Here is a 19548-nt window from a genome sequence, read left to right as displayed (position 1 = left end):
GAAAACACTTGATTCTTCTTCTTCTTCTTTCACCCTACCTTATCCCATGTTAAACGGGGTCGGCGCACGAATCTTTAACCTTCCTCTTCCAAGTTCTCCGGTCCAGGGCATCCTTCGGACTCCATCCTTTCTCCCTAAGATTCTCTGTCATCTTATCCCTCCACCTGAGCTTGGGCCTGCCTCTTTTCCTCCTTCCCTCCAACTCCATATACTCCACTCGTTTACCAACATACTCCTCACCCTTCCTCTCAACATGTCCAAACCACCTCAGCCTACTTTCTTGTATCTTCTTGCCAATTGGTCCCACCTTAACCATCCCTCTGACGTAGTCATTCCTTATCCTGTCCTTTGTCACACCACTCATCCATCTCAACATCCGCATCTCCGCTACCTCCATCTTCCTCTCCTGTGCCTTGGTTATAGGCCACATCTCCGCACCATGGAGCATCGCCGGCCTCACCACCATCTTATAGAGCTTTCCTTTCCTCTTACAACTCACTCTCTTGTCGCACAGGACCCCGCTCATCTTCCTCCAGTTCATCCAACCGCATATTATTCGGTGCTGTATTTCCTCATCCAGGTCACCATTCCTCTCGACAACCGACCCAAGGTACTTGAATTTCTTCCCTGAAATTAGCCTTTCACCCTGGAGTCGTATGATGATATCCTCGTCACTCCCCGTTGACATATATTCAGTCTTCACCCAGTTAATTCTCATGCCGCTCTCCTCCAATGCCTTTCTCCACTCTTCCAGGGTATTTTCAAGCTTCTCTCAGGATGATTCGCATAGAACAATGTCATCGGCAAACAGCATGCTCCATGGTGCCTCCTTCTTGACATCCTCCACTAGTACATCCATGGCCAGGTCAAAGAGGTAGGGGCTCAGAGCTGACCCTTGGTGTAGCCCTACGACAATAGGGAACCCTTCTGTCATGCCGACACTAGACCTGACCTGAGTTTCTGTTCCCTCATACATCTCCTTCACTAACCTCACGTACTTCTCCGACACCCCCTTCTTCCTCATACACCTCCATACCTCCTGCCTGGCCACTCTGTCATATGCCTTTTCCAGATCTATAAACACCATGTGCAGATCCACTTGCATCTCTCTATATTTCTCCATCAATCGCCTTAGCGCAAATATTGCATCCGTTGTCCCTCTTCCTGGCATAAATCCAAACTGCTCCTCACCAATTTTCGTTTCCTGCCGTAACCTTGCTTCAATTACTCTTTCCCATATTTTTAATGTGTGTGACATCAGCTTGATTCCTCTATAGTTGCCACAGTCTTGAACATCTCCTCTTCCTTTGTAGATTGGGATGAGAATACTTTTCCTCTATTCCTCTGGTATCTTTTCTTGTTGGGCTATTTTACACATCAGATCCCATAACATATCGAAAACACTTGATTAGTCACAACAAATGTGACAGCTGTGGGAAAATAAAGAGCTTGATCAGTGGCAGAGTTATATTAGAAATGAAGAAAGGTGCTAGACATTGTTAGCATTCAGGAATGTGTGGTCTCAGGTAGTCTGATCACTTAAACAGAATGGAGAGGAAAGATTAGAAAGGCAGGCGTTTGATGCCAAGGATGGCTGGAAAAAGGCCCATAGGAAAACCAAGATGTAAGTGATTCATAATAATGCTTTACAGTATAAACAAAACCAAAAAAATGGGAAAATTTTTTTTTATTAAACTCATTAATATTTTGCTGGGTTTTAACCAGCATCATCAGAGCACAATTATAGCTGTGATAGGCACACAGCACTAAACTACATAATTGAGGAAAACAATTTAAATTGGTGCCATGGGACATTAGTTCTCTTGTCAGTTACAGTTTAAATCCTCAATTACATAGTTGCAGATACAACAACATTGTATCCACAACATGGGGTTTGGTCAGAAACAGGGTGGGTTTGAAAGTCTAGAAAACATATATAATTTACGTTGGGTATTTCTGCTGTGGATGTTAGAAAGAGGTTTTTTTTTTTTGGCGAGATATTTTGTTTTTTAATATTTTTTGGGATCGTTTTTTTTAATATGCAGTAAAACTATGTCTGAGTCTGCCGTCATGGTGGTGGTGGTTTAGAGGAGAAATAAAGAGCTGAAGGACATAAAGAGAGATTACCATATCCATCCTCCATACTATAATGTAGTCTTGATAGTGCCTCCTGTATACCATGCTACTTGATCTCCCTCTGGATATGATTTGGTAGTGCAAAGATGGTAGCAAATTTATGTTCTGTCTAATCAGCTGCATGTAATGTTACCATCAGATTCAGTCTATAAACTGCCTGACAGCCAGTCTGTGGAACTACTTTGCTGCTCTATCATTTAATTGAGGGTGAGACTGAAACTGTACAGTATGTTTTCCATGACCTTGGAGGATATCATTCACAGTGCATGTTTGAAGGTGAGGAAGGACAGAAACTGAATCTTCCACTCAAACATAGCATAAGCCATTCTAGGCCTTCATTAATCATGGTTGTGTTTTCCAGCTGATGAAGGTCATGTGCTACCTAGCAAAAAGGCTCTAGCATTGTCATTTCTGTAAACTAGGACAAAAACTATTTCTTCTTTTGTGGCTGGAATACTTACCAAGTACTCCAGAGTCCCTTTGCTGGAAACACCATAAAAAAGCAGGGTTCGTAGTTGTGAGAGGCTGTATATTGTACTTCACTGGTCCATTAATGGCTAATATTATCAAGTGTTTGATAATAAATAGGAGAGCTCATTTCATTTGTTGTAGGACATGCTATTATCAGAAGGTGCATTTTTGATGCACCTTCTTTGACAGGATCGAGAATACTGTTAGAAAAATCCTTCACTTCCATTGAATCATATCTTATGAGGTTATTTATTTATTTTATGAGCTGTCATTGTACAATCTGCCTCTCTTTGTTTATATTTCTATATCCAATAATAGTTCTTTGTATTTTTGGTTATATCATTGGTAAGGAGAATAATCTTGCCTTTTCATTTTTCAGCTATCAAAATTGGTATATTTTTTAATTATATTGCTTTTTTTTTTTTCCCCCAGAGAATTCTGGTAGCTTCCTATCCTAATGAGATTTTTCTTTTGTTCATTGCTTAAGAGTAAGGCTGGAGTTCTCATTTGGTCATTATTTGTAAAGTTGTGCAACAGTAGTTTAGTTTCATTTTTAATGTTGGCCATAAGGTCTGCTTTAGAATAGTGAACTCGCACTATTGTAGATAAAAAAAAACTACTGAAAAATCCTGACTGAAGTCTCAAAAGAACAATGTTATGCTAAAGAAAATTTAATATCACTTACTATCTACTACAAAGTATTCCTGTGGTATTTAAGATCTTAGTATAATGCAAATTGACTATATATGTTGGGGCATTGCATAGTTGAAACATTTTAATAGCATGGTTTGTTCTAGGCTGGTGTCAACTCAACTACTGATACTGATATATTGACAAATTAATGAAAGCTTTTGTATTTCTTTATTTTTTTCTTTAATTAGTTTAATTAAATTTTTATTTAAGGGTTTTTTTTTTTTTTTTTTTTTTTTTTTGAGATATTATAATGTGCCTGTCCCACTTTACCTCTGTAATTGTTTTAGAAAAGACATCACGTTAAAATGAAAGACACTTATCATTAGAGCTAAGCTCTTTGCTTGTTAGCTCTAATGATAAGTGTTTAAATGTTTGATTAAATGTTTGCATTTTAAATATTAGCACCTTTGTAGAAATCATCTTATATATACTTAATATACTTTTTATATTTGAAAGTATAAAATATATATACTTTACATATATTCTATATTCAGAAGTATAAAATTAAAATTGCAAGATGCATTTATAAATTCATATGGTACATATTTTTAGCTAATTTTAAACCTGTTTTTGTTTTTTGTTTAATATATTTGAATCCCACCCATGAAAGTTTGTGAACTTACAATACATTTAAAGCCATAGATTAGTGACATATGTGATGGGGATAATTCAGGAACCTGCTCTAGAGACCAAATACAATGTTTAATCCAATTCATGCCTTTAGTAATCAGTGTAGTGGTCTCACAGCAGATTGAAAATCGTTTATAATCTAAACCTGCAGTCATCCATACTACAGTGGAATTTGAATCCACAGTGTATTGGTTGCAGATTGGAGATACTCTCCACTTGGCCAACCCTAGGACTCGCATTAAACTTGATCACCCCCAAATAAGAAACTTATACTCCAGAGACTTAGACTTCATTTACAAATAGTTCATAAAAATTAAGATACTACGATATTTTTAGTAAATGTTTGCATTTAAAATACCAACAACTTTTGTATAAATCATCTGTTATACATACTTTTTATATGTTTTATATTTGGAAGTATAAATAAAACTGCAGGATGTATTTATAAATTCATATGATACCCAGTGGCGACTCGTGGCTTGAAATCATGGGGTGAAACTCTGGGTGCTGCAACTTTCGAAATATACATACGCACTGTAAGTACAGTGTATATATGTTTGGATAAAATATCAAAATTATGGTAAAAATTTAAAAAAATAAATAAAAATAAACATGAAACAATATTGTTTATTATCGATAAAATTATACAGTTTGGTATAATTCAAAATTACTTAAAAATAAAATATATTCTTCTTGTTTTGTTTCATGAAAAATATTGTTTATAATGTTCTAAAATAAAAACTATAACAAATGTTATAGCTTTAGTTGTAATGTCCAAATATTTAAAGAGACTGTGTAAACACAATAAGCACTACGAACACTCTAATAGCGCAAACTGCATATAAACAACAGTTGAACTGTGCGATGGACAGTGTCGTATTATGCTAATAGCTCACATTTCACTATGACATGCATATGCTTGTACGCTTAGCAATATGATACTGTGGTAAGCACACTGCTGCTAGCATCCTTCGCCCTCCTAAGTGCTACAAGATGGATTTTTATTATTTTTTTTATACAAAATAAGAGAATTGTATAGAATTGTCGATGATAAAATTAAATATTACAAGATATATAAATAAAGTAATAAATATATTTATATATCGAGAAAAATTTTGGTGCTGCAGTTCTGCAGTGCCTATGCACGAGCCGCCCCTGATGGTACCTATTGAAATGCCCTTTGTCTTCCGATATCTTCACCCGTACTGTTATTTCTAGCCATTCATATTACAATGTTGACAAGCTCAATCTCCTCCATGAGAAATGACTTCTTATTTCTCCTCAAGTATAAATCATAGATTCATAGACTTTTTTATTCATTAAAACTGAATGTTTCTGTGACATGTTTTGCTGTCTCTTTGGCTGACAGCATCTTCAGGAAAATATTTAATACAGTCAAAAAACTCAACATTCCCCATGTTGTTGCTCTTACATAAAGATCTGTGGCTCACTTGACACTAACTAGAAACTAAGGACTTGTGCTTCATTACATCTGGAAGTCATTAATTAGTATATGTAACATATGTTATGAATTTCCTGTACAATGAAAAGGACAGATTACCATTGGGCAGGCATTTTACCAAGGTGTCTAGAAAGGCTATTATTAATAAAACTATTATAAGTTTATTTTTACATGGTAATCTGGATCCTAGGTCAGGTGAGAAGGGAAAGTGTCTAAGCCATGAGGCCAAATGGAGAACACATCCACATATCTTAACCTGATAGAAGGTATGAAAGAGAATGAGTAAAGAGCTTGATTTTCAAAATATTCCGTTTAAAAATTAGCAAGGGGGGGGGAATCCATAGAAGTGCTGTTATCTGTTTATAAATTTTGTGCTTCTTAGAGAAATATCCAGAGTTTTTTCACAGAATAATTTTCCATATTCTGTGAAAAAAAAGAATTAATGAACATCAATGTTATACTGAATACATGAAAGTACGAAATATCTGTACTTTCATTTCATTAAAGTTAATTGCTGTGGTTATCGTGTAATTTGTTGTTTATAGTCATGCCACAGATACCTTTCAAGAACAGTGAAATGTATCAAAACTAACCAAAATATGTGTATCATTTAATGTTAAGTTCTCAACAGAAGTTTTAAAATGGATTGAGTTTCTAATATAGGAAGTGGTATGACCAGTGAGCAGGGGTGGGTGATAAGAGAGTTTGCTAATTTATAGTAGGAAATCTGTAGCATCTACTATAGGTCTTAGGGTGAAATTGGGTATGTGTATTTTTGATAACCCATATATTTGATTTGGACAAGAACTGAAGGGTTGCATTAACCTTCCCAAAATATGAGAAACACTAATATTTCGAGATCATACTTTACAACTTAGGCTGCTAACAGGTGTCCACAGAGCCACTTCACCCAGTTAGGACTCTGCTCTTTTGTCCACATATCTCACTTAGTTTTGTATTACCTGTGTGTGTGTTACAAGTCTCATTGTATACTCCCTGATGATATCTCAGTGACTGATACGAAATATTGGCAGAATTAAATAATAGTTTTAATCCTTTCTTAGTGCTGTTTTACTTTGTTTAGCCTCCAACACGAGGAATTTCTATAAAGAAGCAGGATGTATGTGAATTAATTATCACTATATAGTTATAAGACTACATCAGATTAACTGGAATGTTAGTAGGAAGTTAGGTGATGAATCACAACAAGAAGTGGCTGTTAGATATTGGTTACTGGATAGTAAGTAGAAGGCTAGTTGTCTCAAAAAATACAAAATAATTACTAAAACCATGCATGTTGCGTTTAAAATAGGCATAAGAATATGTAAGCGAAGGGTTCAGATCAGTGGAACTAATTTTTTTCCAGATGAGTTTACAGTTCACCTTACTGTTTTCCCACATGGTTTGGGTGAATTACCATTTCCATTTTGAGTAATTGGATTGGTCAACCCCATCCCTTCCAAGGAACATGCAAATCTGATGTCTACATTAATATTCTGAAAAGAAAGGCTCTATCATCCATGACTGAATAGTTTTGTGCTTTTGAAAATTGTATTTCAGGGTAACCTTGCAAAACTCCATCAAACTAAGAAAGGTCAGCATTGTTTCATACTGACACTTCCATTAATTATTAACTAAAATGTATAGGTTATTTTTGCATTTCCACTAACATCCTGTCCTCTCTTCCTCCTTTTTTAGGTTAAAGAATACCTGGAGAGAAGAGAAGAGACAAAATATCTGAATGCCACTGTAGCTTGGTAACTCTCAAATCTTAATCCTGCAGATCATCGCTGGCATTTGATGAGTAAAGCAATAGGAAAGAAGGTGTCAATCTCATGTTATCATTTCCTGTATTTCTCTCTCTCTCTCTCTCTCATTACATACCATGTCGGTAACAAGTTTACAGACATTGTAAGTAATCTCTCCAACATCCCACAGTTGTTCTGCAGCAATAAAGGCCAAAAATAGCACATTGAAATATGGAAAACAGCACACAGTGTTTTTGGTTATATAGAATTGCTGTATTTTTATACCTTCATGTTACTGTATGTTTAATATTCAGTATTGCTATTCCATCTATTTTTGCCTATTCCCACTGTGACATGTGGCTAAGTGGCAAGAATAGATGGAAACAGTACTTTGCCACACCACAAAAGGTAACCCGCAGGTCATTTATTTCAATAGTGCTGATGTCAAATTATGAATTTGACATTATCACTAGTTTTGCGAGTACCAGAGAGTGGTTTCAAAGTAGAACTGAATGATTCAGAATAAATCAGAAGTTTTTTTTTTTTCTGGATTGTAACATTCATGCAACCTTCTTACTGAAAATAACTGCCACTATACTTTTAAATTCATTAAAAGTTAATTTGAATTCTGTGCTTCTTAATTACTTTATATATCTGATCCTGTCTAATTCTCTTAAGGTTGGATCCTGCCAGCAAAGAAACAACAATTATAAATCAAATATTTGGTGGTTATCACAGAAGCCAAGGTGAGTTCTTGATAATTGCATTGTTAATGAAATAGAATTTTCATGTTCTAATAAATAATGAGAAAAGAAAAGATACATTCTTGATATTGAAATTTTTATTTAGTAATCATCAGATGAGCATTTTAATCAATTTTATCCCCCCCCCCTCTCACCAACACATGTATGCTCTTGGCTTTAACCAATGTCTCATACTGGAATCATAACCTGTATTATTCTGATGTGCCAATGGTTAAAGCCAAGAGCATACCTGCATAAGTGGGAGGATCAGAATTGATTAAAATCCCTCTCCTTTCATTACCTTGTATTTTATGGAAATCATGTTGATAGCAGATTTTTGCTATACTTGTATTTACCTTTCATGCCTTCACTTTCATCACTAAAAACAGTGTTTTTGGTTATATAGAATTGCTGTATGTTTATACCTTCATGTTACTGTATGTTTAATATTCAGTATTGCTATTCCATCTATTTTTGTAATAGATGGAATATTACCGTCGTAATAACCACAGTAATGACTATTACTGTGGTTATTACGACGTAATAACCACAGTAATGACTATTTAATTCATAAATATTTCATCCCAAATATCTTAGGACATCATCAGTACAGTACAGTACAGTAGTTCAAACAATACTAGGAATAACATACAGTTAGGGTGCATGATTACAACGGAATCTCAATATGCATGCAATAACGTGTTATAGAAGTAAATTAAATATAACTGAAAAAAAAAATATATATATATATATATAACCAATGTCTCATACTGGAATCATAACCTGTATTATTCTGATATTCTGATTATATAAAAATTATTTTACACAATTTTGACAATTTCCCATGCTTTAGGAATAGTAAGAACATCATTGCGGTTTAAATTGGTCTGTGTAGTAGGGCTTCAGCACTTTCTTTATATAAACGTTCGTATTTATATAAAGATCTGTGTAAAAGTTTCGACTTCTCCCAATGGATCTTTTTTTTTTTCAGTTATATTTAATTTACTTCTATAACACGTTACTGCACGTATATTGAGATTCCATTATAATCATGCACCCTAACTGTATGTTATTCCTAAAATTGTTTGAACTACTCTACTGATGATGTCCCAAGATACTTGGGATGAAATATTTACGAATTAAATAGCCATTACTGTGGTTATTACATGTGTTTTTAGTGATGAATTCACCACAGATTTCGTTATATAAAAATGCCTTCACTTTGTTTTCTTTATAAGACAAAAGAACAAACTCTAAAATATTTATCACAAAAAGGTGAAAAAAAAAATTTTCGCTTTGTTCTCAACTTAATGTTTTTCAGTATATATCTTTGTACCATAACCTCATTAACAAAAAAATTAAGAAATTCATGGCCATTGTATTTCCAGACTGTCATTAAAGCAACATTCTGTATATCGAAATCTTTATGTTCTGTTCCTGATTTACATCTTTCCATTTTTAGAAAATCATCCTGCTTCATTTAGTATAAACTCAAAGTTGCACACTCATCCCACATATTTCTCAGTGGTTATTGTTTGCACCAAATAATCTTCTAAGTAGTGAAATCCAACAGCTGAGCTACCAAAATTAACCCATACCCAACTCTATGGGTTCCTTTTTATAGGCAAATTTTTAATTGGATTGCTTTCAGTCTGCTTTAACTCCTGGAGAGGAGTCTGAATCTGTTCTGTTTGTTGAATATGTTTGATGAAATAACATGGATGGACTTCTTAGTAATATGCTTAAGGTTTATAGAATCTGCAATGTTACAGTAAATAATAGGTATAAACATAATAGACAAGCAGACATAATAGACAAACACACACACACACACATATATATATATATACAATAATACCCCGACTTACGCGAATCCAGTGTTACGCGGTTTCTTATATGTACATATTCCCTTCCTGCTTCACGCTCACCGCTAGTCGTATCTTTCCGGTGCCGGCCACATTCGCCAGTGTCGCACATGCTGTGAACAAGCACTGACGTGTTTTGCACGGTCTCCATTCATACACCATTTTTATAGTCTACAAACCTTGCGATTGTTTAATGCTATGTTCTTGATAAAAATTTCATCACATTATTTTTTGTGTTAAAATGTTGTCCAAAAGAAGCAAGTCCGGTTCTTCTACAGCTAGCAAGAAAAGAAAGACATTGACTTTGGAAACAAAACTTAACATTATTAAAGATTTTGAAAGCGGAATGAAAATTTGTGAGCTAGCAAAAAAGTTCGATCTACAGGAATCCACAGTAAGAACAATCATAAAAGAAAGGTTTACAGATTTTGGAGGACATAGAATCTAGCGAGGAATGAATTGCAGCCACAAGGCAAGGAATAAAAAAATCATTAGCTTGCTATGAAGAAATTTTGCGTGAAAGAAAAAGACATGCTGTCAGACGAATCTATTAGATTTTATGAAACCATTGACATTGAAATAACTTTCTTTTTTTTATGTATGAAAAACTACAATTATGATTATATTTCTTAAAAAATATAGGTGCTTTTGTAAACCTTTGGTCCCAAATAACTAATATTTTGTATGTTTGTATATATAAATTACATGCAAAATTATACCCTGAGTTATGCGAATTCGACTTACGTGCTTTTTGTTGGTCCCACCTACTGCGTAACTTTGGAGTATGACTGTATATATGTGTATATGAAATATAAATATACAGGCCGGTTCAAAATTCCATGTACTAACTTTGAGGGGGAGGTAGAGAACATCAAAATCAACCATATTCACACAGGAAAGCATGACCAGAAACGCCACCTGAAAGTGATAAGTAGTGCTGTTTGCCAGCACTCCAGGTGAGCAATTGGGGCTTCCTCATTCAAGCTTTCGACGTCGTACGAAGAACATGCATCGTTTTACGAATGCTGAGATGGCAGACATGCAGCTCGTTTACTAGGTGACGGTAATGGATGAGCTGCTGTACGAATGTATCGCAAAAGGTACACAAACAGATGTGTATCCCATCACCAAATGTTTGCGCATTTGCAAGAGAATTTGTGTGACTATGGATCATTCAGGGATCGCAGGCATGATAGTGGGCGGCTACGATCGGCACGAAATCCCGCCATGGAAGAGGAGGTGTTGCATTCAATGGACAATAATCCAGAGACAAGCACACGTGCCTTTGCCTCTGCTATAGGAGTATCTCAATCCAGTGTATTGCATGTTTTGCACTCTGAGTCCTTACATCCATTTCATCTGCAATGGGTCCAGTTACTGATGGCCGAAGATTATCCTCGGCATGTGGAATTCGTGCAGTGGTTTCTGCATAAAAGTGCCGTAGACCCGGATTTTCCAACTTGTGTTTTATTCACGGATGAAGCTTCATTTACCCGTGAAGGGGTCTTCAATCACCACAATGCTCATGTGTGATCCCATGAGAACCCACACGTTATGCGATCGCATTCTGCCCAACAATGCTTCACCATTAATGTATGAGCAGGTATCATCGCTGACTGTTTACTCGGCCCATACCTGTTACCACCCCGACTGGACTCCCAGAAGTTCTGCCAGATTTACTGAACAGTGTTCCAATGACTGTGCATTGACAGATGTGGTTCCAACATGGTGAGGCTCCAGCCCATTTTGGCATTTCTCTGCATCAGTATTTGACAGGTCCTTTGGGGCTTGATGGATTGGGCGTGGTGGACCCATCACATTGTCCCCCCCATGCTCACCTGATTTATCGAGCATTGATTTCTTTCTGTGGGGACCCTTAAAGCCATGGTGTATGAAACGCCTGTTGCCTCTGACATGGACCTCTTGGCAAGAATCGCCATCGGCGCTAATATCCGGGAAACTCCAGGTATTTTTGAAAATGTACGGCATGCAATGCATCGTCACTATCAGGCATGCATCACTGCTAATGGTCGTAACTTTGAGCACCTGATGTGAAACCATATTATGTATCCAACTACTGTTGAACTGTTCAGTTATTCCTAATAAAGTTTTTACACTACTTACTGATTTGTGTTATTTCTGTATCTTTGTGTACCTTCCAGTGGCGTTTCCAGTCATGCTTTCCTATGTGAATATGGGTGATTTTGATGTTCTCTACCTCCCCCTCGAAGTTTGTACGTGGAATTTTAAACCACTCTGTATATATATTTCACCCAATTACAAAAGGTCACCAACACCAATATCATATCAGTGCCATCTGTAGGCAAATTATTTGCTTTTCTGTTATGTTTATACCTATTATTTACTGTAACATTGCAGATTCTATAACCTTAAGAGTATTACTAAGAAATCCATCCATGTTACTTCATCAAACACATTCAACAAACTGAACAGATTCAAATAATTGATATTATGCATTATAATTTCAGAAGCTCTTGTTATGATTTTAACCAATCTAGATGCTTTTAGTTTATGTGCCTCACATGCACACTCCCTCCCATTTAGAATCTGAGAAAGGTTGAATAGATTTTTGATATTTTCTCTTTTGTCTCCCATCTGCCCATCTCAGTTCCTAAAATCTAATTCAGACTAGATATTGATAAGATAAACTTGAAAGGGCTTACTGTTATAGACTGCATTTTCTCGAACCATGTTTAATTAATGTAAGGCTTGTTCCTTATGAACAAGATATTAACTGAACACTCCCCCCCCCCATCAGAATACTCTATAATAATTTAGCGTTACACCTCTCACTCGTTAATTATTCCCCTCCTATGTCTTGAAAGTACCATGGATGACTAAAAATTTAAATATTAAACGTAAATTGAATCTGAATTAAGTGAATGAAATACCATCATCATCATCATCAAATTCCTGTCATGTACCCTCAAGGGGTGTACAGGATATGACAGTACTACATGAAAAAATTACATCATTACTAACTTCCTATCTACAATTTTCCTCCAAATCAGTCTGTTACTTGTCAAGACTCCAACATTATCAGATCTTATATTTCTATCGTCTAAGGCACTTTGTACCGTATCAATCCACCTATATCTTGGTCTTCCTCTGGGTCGTTTTCCTGCCAACCTGGCAGAGAATACTTGTTTTGCTAATCTTTCCTCTCCCATTCTATTTAAGTGACCATACCATCTGAGATTAGCTCTGCTAACGCATTCCTGGATGCTGACAATGTCAAGTTCTTTCCTAATATCCTCATTTTTAATATGATATTGCCATTGATGCCATCTGTTCACGCCTCTAATCTTTCTCAGGACTCTCATATCTGCTGTCTCTAGTCTTTGGTCAAGTGTTTTACTTCTGACCCAGCTCTCAGATCCATAAGTTAAAATTGGTTTGAACACAGTCTTGTATACAGCTAATTTAGTGTTCCGACTAATTTCTTTCTTATTCCATACGAATTTATTCAATTGACTTCCCACGATACCAGCTTTGCTGATTCTGTTGTCTATTTCTATATTTAGTTTACCATCTTCAGTAAAAATTGTGCCTAAGTAGCTGAAATGTTTTACTTGTTCCACAGGTTCTCCATTCACAACACAGTTGATATTTTCAATGATTCTGCCTATTTTCATTGTCTTTGTCTTTTTATTGCTGACCTTCATACCATATCTATTACAACAGCTATTCAATTTAGTCAGAGAATCTTGCAGACTTGTAGCGGATTTATTTAGAAGTATAACATCATCCGCATAAAGCAAAGAGCTGACATTAACATCTCCAATTTTGATATCAGGTTTAATACCACATTCCTTCATAATGTGATCCATATAGATAATGAATAACAGAGGGGATAATGTACATCCTTGTCTCACACCAGATTTAACATTAAACCATCTTCCTGTACTTCCTTCAATTCTAACTGCTGACTCACAACTCAAATAAAGACTAAGTATTGCTTGATATAATGCCCCATTGACACCATATAACTGCAGCGTATTGAATAGCTTCTCTCTTGGCACCTTGTCATATGCCTTTTCCAAATCGACAAAACTTAAATACAGATCTTTGTTATATTCCCATGCTTTCTCGACTATTTGTCGTAAAGTGAAGATCTGATCCTGACAGCCTCTATTTGGCCTGAATCCAGCTTGTTCTTCACCAAGCTTTTCTTCCACAATTCTTCTCAACCGTTTCTCAAGTATACTTGCATAGATCTTGCCAGGAACACTCAGTAGGGAAATACCTCTGTAATTCTCACATTCAGTTTTATTTCCCTTTTTATATATGGGTACTATTACAGCTCTTCTCCAATCATCAGGAATTCGTCCCTCTGTCCAGGCTTTCTGAACTATGCAGTGCAGCCACTGTAAGACTCTTATACCACCATACTTCAGCATTTCTGGTCGAATATCATCTACTCCTGCTGCCTTTCCACATTTCAAGCCTTTGATGGCTTTTTCTACTTCAAGTATGGATATGTATTCCTGACTGCATGCCTGGTCAGTGTTTTTTATCACTGTGCTGTCATCACTGCTTGTTTCATTTAGCAGTTTTTCAAAGTAATTACTCCATACTTCAAGGATATCTTTTTCTCCTGTTTTCATTTCACCTTTATCATCTCTAATTCCTTTTACAGCACTCTTTCCTCCATTCCTAAGCTTCTTCAACAACCTCCAGAATATTTTGCCACCTTCTTGATATTTATTTTCTATATTCTTGCCAAAGTCCTCCCATGAATTTTGTTTAGCTAGTTTTACACACTGTTTAGCTTTCTTACATTTGTCTCTGTATTCTGTAAAAGTAAAAGCTGACTTATTTGCCAGGAACTTTTGATATGCTTTCTTCTTTTCCTTCACTGCCTCTTTAACTTCCTGTGTCCACCAGGGAGTTCTGATTTTTTTATCTTTGCACACAACCTCACCACATGCCTCTCTGGCAGAATCAATCAATGTTTCCTTCAGAGTTTGCCACTGAATCTCCAAGGTTTGATTCCTGTTCTCAAACTCTTTCATTTTCTTTTCAATAATATTTCTGTATTTTAGTCTACAGTTTACATCTGAGAGCTGCTCAACTTTTATTCGCTTTAAAACTTTCTTACATGTTATTCTTTTCAATATGAAATTCAATTTTATCCTGCTCAAGACTAAATAGTGATCACTTCCAATTTCAAATCCTCTGTACACTCTGGTGTCCTGCACCAGGGAGAAAACATCACTATCAACAATAACATAGTCAATGAGACTTTTCTTATTCCTAGCCTCTTCTCTCCATGTGAATTTGTGCACATTTTTATGTTGGAACATGGTGTTAGTAATAACCAGTCCATGTCCTGAGCAGAAATCCAACAGATATTTGCCATTATTATTAGCTTTGCTCTTTTCTCCAAATTTTCCCAAAATATTTTTGTATGTCTCACAATCATTTCCTACCCTACTATTTAGATCCCCAACAAGGACCAACTTTTCCTTTTTCATTGTGTCAGTTGCTTTTTCTAAAGCCTCAAAAAATTCCTCCACTTCTACCTTAGTAGAACCTTCTGTGGGACCATAGGCACAAATAAGTCTCATTGTCCAGTTCCCCATTCTCATATTTGCCCACATTACTCTACTTGAGACTGACTGCCATTCAAGAAGATTAGCCTCGTATTTTGTGTTGAATACTATGGCTACTCCTTCTTTTCCTTGATTGTTATTGCCTGAATATAACATTTTGTATTTATTGCTCAGAAAGATCTCACCAGTTTTGGTCTTTTTTGTTTCAGTCACCCCTATTATGTCGATCTGGTACTTATCTAATTCCTCAGCTAGCTCCATTTCTTTGCCATTCAGGCTTCTTACGTTGATAGTACCGATCTTTAACTCTGGTGATGTTGAGTTGGGGTTTGTTTTCAGATTTGTTCCAGTAGCTGACTTTTCGCTGTTCGCCCTGGTTCCCTGGCGAAAACAACGGGGGCCTTGTTTAACCGGGCGACGCCCCAGCCGGCATGAAATTTTGTCATGTTGTACCATCATTTTTTATTTTTGTTTAACCAATAAGAATACAATTTGGTCGGCTAAATCCCAAATTGCCAGCCCATCCTCGTTCGTTCAGTATCAAAGTAGATACCCAACAGGGTGCACCACGAGAAGGTGAGGATTGGACATTAGGTCAGAAGCCCTGGTCGGTTCTCCGCATTCCTTTAAAGGCTATGTGGAGGTCTCCTCTCAGTTATACAGCTTTGACCCTTAAGCACCCCTTGAATGAAATACATCAGTATAAATGATACAGTGCAAATGGATATGGACTCATTCTTGACACCACTACCACTAATGTGAACTTGCCCATGCACACACACATTGCCATCTATGACAGTCCAGTTTGGTAATTGGGTGGTCTCCGAAATTTCAAGTGCACTCTTGTAATTTTGTCAGACTCAAGGAGTTGCTGGACCATCCATTGCCAGAAAATTGGTGGTATACCTGTATAACACATATTTTCTTATAACACATAGGCCTTTTTTTCTATTATTATTCTTATTAATGCATTATGTTTAATATAAAACTACCTATAGGAAAGCATGTCCGGACAATTCTTCACAAGAAAATTTGAAATCCTATTTCATGACATTCCCATATATGAAAAAAAAAATATATATATATATATATATATTTTATGTATTATTTTGATTATACTTAGTGTTGTAAAATTTTTTATTCTGTATAAAGTTATTAATATTCTTTCTTACTACAGGCTCTGTAGATGGAACGTTAATTGTTCCAGAACTGGGATAGGGAGAAAGAGCACTATATTTAAGAATATATTCTTATTAACTGTTGTATTAATAGTTAGAATAGTTATTAGGGAGAACAAAATATTTAAGAATATTTATTCTTCTAACTATTCACTATTTTTCTGTTTTGCGCATTTACATCCATCCAAGTGTGATATATTTTTTATCTGAACTAATTCAGAAGGTGACATGCTTCAGTATTGAATGCACGTGTATTTTGAGAATCACTGCACTTTTCCTGCATAATAAAGATATCTTGCAGGCTGCTATCATTTGCAATATTTGTGAGTATTTTAGTTTTATTTCATTTAAAAGTACTGTATTTACTTTTCATATATGAAAAGTAAATGCAGTGCAAGATAAATTTCACAAAATATAATTTTATTATGTATCTATGTATTAGTCTCTGTGGTTAGCTGAGTGGCTATGCACTTCGCAACTATGTGCCTGGGAAAGAAGTGTCCTGGGTTCAATTCCCATTGCTGATGTGAGTAGCTTAGGATCTTTCTCAGACATAGCCAAGTTATCTGGTCTTGGGCATGGACTGTAGGGCTTTTTTCCCCAGTTTATTTGGGGGTTTTTCCTCCCGCTAGCAGGCAAACCGGCCATGAGAACATAATGCTTCTACAGAGATACACCGGGAGGCATAAGGCCAACCACCTTATCCCTGTATAACGGTTGCAGTTATAAGGAATAGAAACCCTTGACAGCGTAAAGGTAAAAGAGGGAAAGATTAAGAAGAAGAAGATCTATGTATTATTTATATAGATTTTCATAATATTTTTATTCATAGACGGTGAAAGTAATATTTTATTGATCGGCGAGTTTCCTAATTTCTGTTTCGTCTTAAAAAGGTATAAATATTCTGTCTTACTTTGATACTACAGGTTCTGTTGATGGAATATTAATATTTACAAAAATGAATAGGGTTCTTTAGGAAGATACAGTACCATATTTAAGCATATTTATTCTGCGAACTGTTTTTCTGCACACTTAGACACCCATCCAGATGTGATGTGTGTGTGTGTGTGTGTGTGTAGAAAGTTTTTTACCTTGGATATATATTATGTTAAAGATACCAAGCAATTTTATAAGGTAGGTTTTTAATCCTTTTTCCCAAGTAAGCAAACAGACAAGTCAGTCACGTTTGCGGCTGCACATAGTGCAATACTAGGCAACTCGTTGTAAAGGTGGAGTAAGCTCTGATCACTTTCCTTAGAATTTCCCTTAATGTTCACTACCCATAATACCGGTTTCGACCTTTATTGAGGTCTCGTCAGTGGGAGCCAGACCTAGAAAATGCCAAGGGTGAAGTAATACAGAGCTTATAAATATTTTCCATAAACAAGTTGCCATAAGGTGCTTTGACCTCATTAAATGAAAATCTCAGGATGAGAGTAAGATGTAGAAAGTTTTTTACCTTGGGTATATATTATGTTAAAGATACCAAGCTTAGTTTAGGGAAAATATTTATAAGTTCTGTATTACTTCACCCATGGCATTTTCTAGGTCTGGCTCCCACTGACGAGACCTCAATAAAGGTCAAAACCGGTATGGGTAGTGACCATTACCTTAATGCATAGCATCATACATCTCCACAAGGAAATGTGCTTTGCATTAGGAGAAAATTCTAAGGAAAGTGATCAGAGCTTACTCCACCTTTACAACGAGTTGCACTACGTGCAGCCACAAACTTGACTTATTTGTCTGTTTGCTTACTTGGAAAAAAGGATTAAAAACCTAGCTTATAAAATTGCTTGGTATCTTTAACATATATATATACAGGGTGTTCGGGATAAATTTGACAGTTTCGTAAGGAAAAAGAAAATCTTCTTTGTATCTATTAAATTTAATGAATTGACAAAAAAACATTACAGGCAGAGTTAATTACAATACTATCAACAAGATTTACTCAAAATAACCACCATTAGCATCGATCACAGCTTCAATTCTGCTTCGGAACCTCGAACAAGCTGATGCTACAGTCTCCCTGGGAAGGGCCGCAAAAACTGTTTTAATTTTATCCATTAACTGGGCTTTTGTATTACTGGAAGTGCGATTGGTGTCTTTTTCAACTGCGCCCCATACAAAATAATCCATGGGGTTAAGGTCTGGGGAGTTTGGAGGCCAAACATTTGGACTGGTGAAGTCGTAGAAATTTTCAGACAACCATTTTTGACTTTTCCCAGAGGTGTGGCAAGGGGCCGAATCCTGCTGCCATACATACGGCCTACCATTGGCTACCCTTGTTATCCAGGGCTTGACTACAGTTAGCAACTCCACGAACAAAGCCCGAATTCCAATGCCAGGGTTCTTCAACACCTGTTCCTGCAGATTTGCGAGGAATTCTGCTGTACGAACGCAATCAGATCGTCTGCTAGGGATCTTTCTTCTTGCTACATCCTCGTAGTCACCATTGCAAGTCTCTAGTTCATGCCTGATTGTTTTTACTGTATTCAGGGAGCATTGGGCAGCAGTCGTAATATCCTTATTTTGATGGCGGGCACGAATCATCATGATACAAGTTATTCTCTTCCATGATTCAGGTGGGTTCCAGCTATCCATCCTTTCTGACATCTTGTATATGAATGAAGAAGGGTCCAAACTTTTAAATGAAGAGAAGTGTGTGTTAATACATGTAACTTACGGAAAAATATAATTAATTATAAATATGTCAAATTTATCCCGAACACCCTGTATATAGTATATGCACAGTTTATCTGAACTAATTCAGAAGATGAGGTGTTTCAGTTACTGAACATGTATTTTGAAAATGACTCCACTTTTCCTACGTAGGAAAGATATGTTGTACGTTGTTATCATTAAGAGAGCTAGTTTAATATCATAGGTGCACTTTTGATAAATTATATTAAAGAAAATGATAATAAAATTTTCTAAATGATATCATAATGATGTAAATCAGCATTAGCTAAATTGCCATCTGCAGCTGTAATACTAGTCTTTACCTTTTCCTCTAGTGCTAGTATTTTCAGACAAAGAAATTCAT

At 36.0% G+C, this 19548-nt stretch overlaps 1 protein-coding gene across 4 annotated transcripts in view; it reads left to right on the top strand.

The window, feature by feature from the left end:
- Positions 1-19548, top strand: part of LOC150109060 (uncharacterized) — a 339899-nt gene that overhangs the window by 143211 nt on the left and 177140 nt on the right. For all 4 annotated transcript variants that reach the window (XM_090405164.1, XM_090405171.1, XM_090405179.1 and 1 more), the window contains exon 7: positions 7819-7886. In XM_090405164.1, coding sequence (XP_090261290.1) covers positions 7819-7886 — 68 coding nt within the window. The remainder of the gene's footprint in view (positions 1-7818; positions 7887-19548) is intronic.

Source organism: Typopeltis vanoorti, chromosome 2 (assembly GCF_054136105.1).
Source record: "Typopeltis vanoorti isolate ZY-2024b chromosome 2, IOZ_Tvanoo_1.0, whole genome shotgun sequence".
NCBI lineage: Eukaryota > Metazoa > Arthropoda > Arachnida > Uropygi > Thelyphonidae > Typopeltis > Typopeltis vanoorti.
Note: the sequence above shows the minus strand (reverse complement) of the source record. Positions and strands in the feature narration are given on the sequence as shown.